The sequence below is a fragment of the Heterocephalus glaber genome, unplaced genomic scaffold (genome assembly GCF_053883595.1).
Source record: "Heterocephalus glaber isolate CG9 unplaced genomic scaffold, H.glaber_assembly_v1.0 deba00001497, whole genome shotgun sequence".
NCBI lineage: Eukaryota > Metazoa > Chordata > Mammalia > Rodentia > Bathyergidae > Heterocephalus > Heterocephalus glaber.
In genome coordinates this window covers 2,943,821-2,951,699 of record NW_028258320.1, presented here as the reverse complement: position 1 = coordinate 2,951,699, position 7,879 = coordinate 2,943,821, and the positions used below count along the sequence as shown (strand labels likewise).

General features: G+C 46.4%; 1 protein-coding gene across 1 annotated transcript; it reads right to left on the bottom strand.

Annotated features, from left to right (window-relative positions):
- Positions 1-5,448: 5,448 nt before the first annotated feature.
- Positions 5,449-6,046, bottom strand: LOC147825522 (pre-rRNA-processing protein TSR2 homolog). Its single transcript, XM_087184390.1, has 2 exons — positions 5,661-6,046; positions 5,449-5,548 (listed from the first exon to the last, which is right to left on the bottom strand). The coding sequence occupies exons 1-2, from the start codon at positions 6,044-6,046 to the stop codon at positions 5,449-5,451; spliced, it is 486 nt and encodes a 161-aa protein (XP_087040516.1).
- Positions 6,047-7,879: the final 1,833 nt, after the last annotated feature.

Sequence of the window (7,879 nt, the reverse complement as noted above, 5' to 3'; positions counted from 1 at the left end):
CAGGAGTTGCGTGACTTGTTTTCAAACACAGTAGACTTCAAGCCAAAAATGGTCAGAAGAGAGAAAGATGGCCGCTCCATACTTCTAATGGGAACAATTCAACAGGAAGAGATAACAATTATAAATGTCTATGCACTGAATATTGGTGTATCCAACTTCATAAAACAAAAGCTGCTGGACACAAAAGAACAAAGAGACACCAATAAAATCATTGTGGGGAACATTAACACACACTCTCACAATTAGGTCAATCAGACAAAACATTATCAAAGAAATATCAGAGTAAAACCACACCATTGAACAGACAGACTCAAAAGATATCTACAAAGTGTTTCATCCAACAAAAACAGAATACACATTATATCTTGGGCTGTAAAGTATGCCTAATAAATACAGAAGAATTGAGATAATTCCCTCTATATTACCAGACCATAGAGGAATGAAGTTTGAATTCAACAGCAAAAGAAACCACGGAAATTATACAAACACGTGGAGATTAAACAATTTATTACTGACTAATCAATGGATTAGAGAAGTCAGCAAAGAAATTAAAAAGTTCATGCAATCAAATGACAATGGAAGCATGACATTCCAAACCCTGTGGAACACAACAACAGCAGTTCTACGAAGTAAGTTTCTAGCTATGAATGCATACATTAAAATAATTGAGCAATACCAAATAAATAACCTAATGATAAAGAAGATGTAGGGTTTGTTATTAAATAGAATACTACTCTGCCACAAAGAAGGATGAGCTTCAGACATTTATAGCTAAATGGATGCACCTTAAGACCATACTCTTTAATGAGTCAAAAAATTTATTTCAAAATGTAAATGTCATTAAACATGCATACATGTTAAAACAATAAAAAATTTTTTTAAAAAATAAAATTTACAATTTCATTAATTTTTTTCTTTTTGCATAGGACATCATTACAATATAGAATCTATGCCTTACAAAATACAGAGTTTTCTTTCAGCAAGCCAAGGCCAGATTGGAAACTGTACAACTGTAATAATTCAGTACAGTGAATCAGGAAAGATGAAATGTGGCCTTTAAAGCATTGGGGAGCTGGTTAAAAAGAAAAGAAAGACATTCCTACAGCAAAGGAAAATGTGAACTTGATGGAAATGGTCTTGGATCCTTGGATTCTGCCTTGAGATTTTGGCAAAGATTGCCAGAGAAGCTCCACCAATCGTTTTAGGTGGGAAGGGGTTGCCTGGGTGTAACCAACACAACCACAGCTGCAAACCCCCAGAGCTGTGCAAGCCCTGAACCCGACTACGCGGTCACCCAGCAGAGCCCAACGCTGACACCGATGCACTTCCCAGCACTGGGCACCTGCAGCCTCTCCAGGTGAGGCCGGAAACAGTCTCCCGTTCAGAGAGGCAGGCAGGAACAGCCCCGGGGTCATGACACCCCTTGGTGTCTGAGCCACACTGGAAAGTGGCCCCTTCTCCTTGGGGTGTCTGGCAACCCCTGGGGAAGAATCATCTGAGAAAGGCTGTGGGCTCTGGGATGGACCACCTGACCCATGGTGGCCTCCCAGGAGACATTCAGCTTGCACTAGGCTTCCAAATGTGCATGCACAGTAGCCTGTCGACAGATGCCCTAGGAAGACATCAGGAGGACCAGGGCCCTGAAGCCCCAAGGAGCTGCACAAGACCATACTCTTAAGTGAAATAAATCGAACACCCATGTTTAAATATCACACTGTTTCTCTGCTGTGAGAAAACCAAAGTGGAAGTAAGGCTTAAAATGTGCAATAGATATTGAGAAATGGGAAGAAAATGTTAAAATGGGAAAGGGGAACAAAGGAGGAGGGAGGGAGCAAGGAAGGAAGGGACACGAAAAAAAGTGAGAAGAGAAGGGAAAAATGGAGGGGCTGGGGATTTAGCTCAGTGCCTGCCTGGCAAGTGAGAGGTCCTGAGTTCGATCCCCAGTACCAAAGGAAAAAAAAAAAAAAAGGAAACAAAGCTCTTGTATATAGGGAGGAGAGGGGAGTCAAGAGGGGAGAAAAAAAGAAGAGACAGGATATATCATGTACAAGTGCAATTTCCCTATGATGAATGCTATCATTCTGTATATCCAAATTATGCCAATAAATGTTTTGCTTCCAAAAAATGGTGCTGGGAAAACTGGGTATCCACATGCAGAAGATTGAATCTAGACCCGCTTCTCTCACCCTGCACTAACATAAAATAAAAATTGATCAAAGTCCTACATATTAAAACAGAAATATTGACGTGCTGGAAGAAAAATGAGGTAAAACTCTTGCAGATCCAGGTGTCAGAGGGACTTTCTGAACAGAACCCAGTAGCACAAGAAATAACACCAAGAGTCAACAAATAGGATTATATCATCAAATTAAAAGCTTCTATAGCCGGGGATTTAGCTCAGTGGTGCCACTGCCTGCCTCCCAAGCGCAAAGTCCCGAGTTCGATCCCCAGTACCACCGAAAAAAAAAAAAAAAAAAAAAAAGCTCTAAAAAGCTTCTGCAGAGTAAAGAGACAACTTGAGAATGGGAAAAGGTTTTGTCAGCTAGTCCTCAGACAGAGGAGAAATATCCAAAATATATGAAGAGCTAAAAAAAAAATAGACTCCTCAAAATAAAAGACTCAACCAAAAAAATGGGCAATTGAATGGACACCTCAGAAGAAGTAGAAATGGCCAATAAATACATTTTTAAATGTTCGGCTGGGCGTGGTGGTGCATGCCCAACACTGAAGAAGCTGAGGCAGGAGGATCACTTCGAGTTAGAGGCCAGCTTGAGCTACATAGTGAGCTCAAGAACAGCTGGGCTACGTATCAAGATCCTGTCTCCCAAAAAAAGGAGAAAGTAGACCATTTGTGAATGGGAAAGGAATCTGGGGACAGAGGGTGGGAGAAGGGAAAGGAAAGGACTAAGACGCAGTTTGCATATGCACCAACTCCACAGATGAATGGATTCGTTATGGATTGGAAAATGTACTAATGGAAAATGGAGGGGAAACTGAAAAAAAGGAAGAGAGAGGGAAAGAGAGAGAAAGAAAGAAAGAAAGAAAGAAAGAAAGAAAGAAAGAAAGAAAGAAAGAAAGAAAGAAAGAAAAAAGAAAGAAAGAAAGAAAGAAAAGGAAAAAAGTCTAGCCGAGTGCTGCACAGGTGGGATTTCTATCCAATATCCTCTCCACCCTGGATTTGAACCAGTTTCTTTGGAGACAGGAGAGCTTTTAGCCCTATGTTGAAGCTGCTAGTTCCTTTTTGTTCTTTGTTGTTGTTGTTGTTGGGGTTTTTTGTTTTGGGGTTTTTTTTGCAGTACCAGGAATCGAACTCAGGACCTTGTGCTTGTGAGGCTGCCCTGGCACCACTGAGCTAAATCCCGGGCCTCCTTTTTGTTCTTATTATTACACTGCCATGCTATTGGAAGTGGGAAAACACTTGGTTTAAAACAAAGGAATAAGCCATTTCCCAGACTCTTTCAGAGCGTGGTCCTGATTAAGCAGATAGATGTCCTTTGGCCCTACTTCCCATACTCCTTTCCTCTTCAAGCTTGGATGTGCTGACTGGAACTCTAGCTGCCACTTTGGACCATGAGGCAACCCTAGAGTAAAGGGGTGGGGAGGTGCAAGGCTAAGGAGGTGCGGGATTCAGAGACTTACTGGCCTTTGAATCATATGAATACTTTACCTTTACAAAAATTAAATAAAAATAGAACAGTAGGCTTCAGCTACAGAGGAGATCTTTCAGCTTCACATGCATTTATCCCATAGGTATCTATCCAGGGCTGCCTACTAAGCACTGCAAAGTGTGCCAAGGGCTAGAAGCCCTAAGAAAAAAGACCTTCCACAGCGTCGTGTACAAGGCAGTGTGTGGCCTGGAGGTGAACCAGCATCCACAAACTCAGTCCTCAGTGCGGAAAGGGGCCTAGCAGGGCGGCTGCAGCAGATACAGGGTCTGGAATGCTTCCTGAGGAGGTGGCCCTTGCCTCTGCCATGAGGCATGAGTACCAGGGAACCAGAGGAGACAAAGGGAGCTGCAGGGATGCAGTATTGCAAAGGCATGGAGGAGTGACCCAGCCTGACCAGGAGGAAGCCACGGGGGCACCGCCAAGAGGGGCAGTGTAAGACCAGAACCCATTCAGCCTACACTGCAAGGGTGTTCGGAGCAGCGTTATTCACGGCAGCCAAGAGGTGGGAGTGACCCAGTGTCCCAACCGATGAAGGGAGAAAGGGGCCTGGTGTGTGCATGCAACGGCGTATCATCCAAAGCAAGGCATTCTGAGTCATCCCCAGAAGACGAACCTTGAAAACATTGTGCTAAGCGAATGAACCCAGACAGGAAATGACAAACACCGAATGATTCCACCCAGAGCAAACATCCAGGATCCTCAAGTCACAGAAACAGAAAGTAGATGAGAGGTTACCAGGGAGAATACGGGTTATTGCTTAACACATGCAGTGTTAAGTGTTTTGTTCGAGATGATGCAAAATTGTGGTGCTTGCACAAGGTAGTTACCGGCCCCCGGCTGTGCACGTATAAAGCTTTAACGTGGCGGATGTTATAGCTCCCACAGTTTGCTACCATAAAAAGCAGTTGGTAAAAAAATGTGTTTCAGGAGAGGGAGACAGCAAAGGCCCGGTCAAGTCAGGAGGGCTTTGTGAGGAAGGTTAGGTTGGGAAAGGTGTAGGCTTCCGAGGAGAAAGAAGATAGGCCCAGTGGTTAGGGCAGAAGGGTCAGGCAGCTGCTCCTGGGCCAGGTGGAGAGCAGGGGAGGGGAGTGAGAATCGGAGCTGGTGGGGGAAAGGTGTTCGTGAGGTAAAATCCCACAGGAGAGCCGTACATTCAAGTGAGCATCATTAGCTCAAGGTGAGCACTTTCCGGATGCAGACACTGAGGCTACGCTCCTGGAAAAGCTTTGCTGTGATGGTACAGCTGACCGGCAGTACTGTGGGGATTCTTGGTCTTTTTCCTCCACAAATAATTATTGTCTGTATTTATGGGGCACCAAGTGATATTTCAATACATGTATACATTAGGGAATGATCCAATCGGGCTAATTAGCAAATCGATCACCTTCAACATTAATCATTTTTTAAAATTTAATTTGGGGGTTTTTTGAAATTAAGATGTAAGCCTCATGCCTGGACTTCCGTGGGATGGGAGAGCGAGGAAAGAGGTCGGAGGAAGCAGAAAACAGCTCAACTCTTCCAACCTCACCTCCTAGCCAAGGTCCTGGGAGCTTCCCAGTTCTGGGCAGAGATAGAGGACGCTTCGTGTTCGGTGGGGTAGGAGCAGCTATTTCTGCTCGGGCCTTCAAATGTCTCTCCTATCTGCTCTTCCTCTCTCTGTACCTGAACCAGCCGGCGCCCCAGAGCTCAGGGTCAGTCCTCTGTGCTCTCCACAGCCCACCTGCCAGCCACACCCCCTGCTCATCCCCTCTCCACGCTGGCCGCACTGACAGCCGCTCCACTAGCACCCCTGGGGTACCACAGCCCGAGAGGGTGCGGGGTCAGGTCCCGTCACCCTGACGACCCCCGAGGTGTGCAGGGCTTCTCCTCCCCCGGAGGAGCTGAACAGGAGAGCGGGAGAGGAGACGGGGAGAACGTATCCGGTCTATAGCCCTCCAAAAAAGCCCCTCAAAATAAGTCTCAGAACGCGCCCCACTCTTTCTCTCTCCGAACAAGAACAGCAACGGGCCAGCATTTTCCCTGGTATCCTCTTCCCCAGTGGTCTGAGGGTCTGGGTCAGACGCTTCAGCCACATCACAGGCAGCTGTGAGCCCCATCGCTCCCACACCGTGCGCATCGTCCTCCTGCTCGCTGGTCTCTGGCTGTCCCAAGTGCAGCACTGTGACTTTGCACTGCCGGTGGGTGACACGGGAGGCCCCGAGCCCCTCGGGAAGGGCTAGCACGCCAGGTCGACTCCCGTCCTCCACAACGGTGTCCAACTCCTTGGTCGTCAGCTGCCCAAGGAAATCTTCTCCCTCATCCAGCTCCAAGTCAGCCTTGGGGATGAAGGCATCCTCCGCTGCATGCCCTGCCACTCGGCCTTCTCCGGACTCAGCCATCTGCAGAGCAGGCCAGGCCTCTGGCGCCACTTGAACCCCAGCTCTGAAGAGTACCTGCGCATCTTCCCCAGTACCCACCACCATCTGGTCTCTTCGGGGGGTTTTTGAGACAGGGTCTCACTATGTACCCCAGACTGGCCTTGAACTCACAGCGATCTTCCTGCTTCAGGCTCCCAAGTGCTGGGATTACAGGCATGCACCACCACACCCAGCTAAATTGAATTTTTAATAGGGAGGGGAGGGAGGGGATAAAATAAAATAGAATTTATTAAAAATAAAATAAAACAGGGTCAGGGATTTAGCTCAGTGGTTCCGCTGCCTGCCTCTCAAGTGCAAGGTTTTGAGTTGGAGCCCCAGTACCCCCCCCAAAAATAAATAAATAAATAAATAAGACATTTCAAAGCCTTAACAAATAAAATAAATTGAATTTTCAACTGACACAGAAAACATAAAAATTGTACATTGAGATATAATGGTGATTATTATTTTGCAGGAGATTAAGCCAGGCTAATAATGCTAAGTATGTGCACTACCTCGGTGGAGTTACATCCCTAGCCCTTGTGTAATAAATATTCAAATCAGGTTAAGTGTAGCTATGTCCTTAATTGTCTACCATTTCTTCATGGTGAAAACATTCAACATCCTTTCTTCTAGCTTTTTCTTTTGAGAGAGACAGGTCAGTAAAACAGAAATTAAAACCCCCATGTGATACCACCTTAGCCCAGAAGAATGGCACTGTTTTCTGGTCATCCTGGGGACTGAATCCCAGGGAAGACCTTGCACAGAAGCTCTGGCCAGCAGGACAGTGGGGGACACAGCCCAGGGGCTGCAGGCAGAAGAGGGCAAATTCACCCAGCGCATAAGTAAACCCAGCGAGGGTGACAAGAGCTCAGATGCAGCCCTTCGGAAAGGACGCTCTGTTCACAGGGGAAGGGCGCAGGCTGGAGAGAAGCTAGACGCCTGGGAGTGGAAACAGAAGCATTGGTGGGAGGGAACTCAGTTATCATTGTAACAGACGGATGTTACAGTAGCCAGAGCTGCCTGTGTGTGCGCCTATACAGCTGACCCTCCTTGCCCATCTGTACGGATAGATTCTGTCTGAAAAGTCAGATTCTGACTTGCTGAAACTTGCTTGGAGCTCCAAGCTCACCATCACAGGGCTTTCACCGCTGTTCCTGGACAGGCGCTGGCAGGGAAAACCTGAGTTGCCCAATGCACACATTGTCCCAGCTGGGGTCAAGCAAGGTGACTCTGCCTTCTCACTTCAGTACTCAAACTCTAAACAAATGTCCTTTTTGCTGTCTATGTAGTGTTGGGGAGGGGGCATTTTTGTGGTTTTGGCTAGTCATTTTACTGTTTAAAATATAGCTGCCCTTGCTAGCCAGGTGTGATGGCGCACACCTACAGTCCCAGGACTCAGGAGGCTGAAGCAGGAGGGTTGCCATAAGACTGGCCTGGGCTACATAGTGAGTTCAAGGCCAGGCTGAACTACATAGAGAGACTCTGCAAAAACAAACCAAACAAACAAAAATAAGAATGCATGCACAAAGCCAGGTATTATGTTACACACACACACCTGTAATCTCAGCTACCACCTCCAGGTGAGTCTGGAGGATCGAAAGCTTGAGGCCAGCCTAGGCAATTTAGGAAGACCTGCTCTTGAAAATAAAATAAAAGGGGGGCTGGCAATGTAGCATAGTATTCCCTGGGTTAAACCTCCAGTTTAACAACCTGGGTGTGGTTGTGAGAACATGTCATCTGAACTCAAACTAAGATCACCCTACATGATAAAAGGCCTGAAATCCTTATGATTGTTTAAGGCTAGAAAAGGCA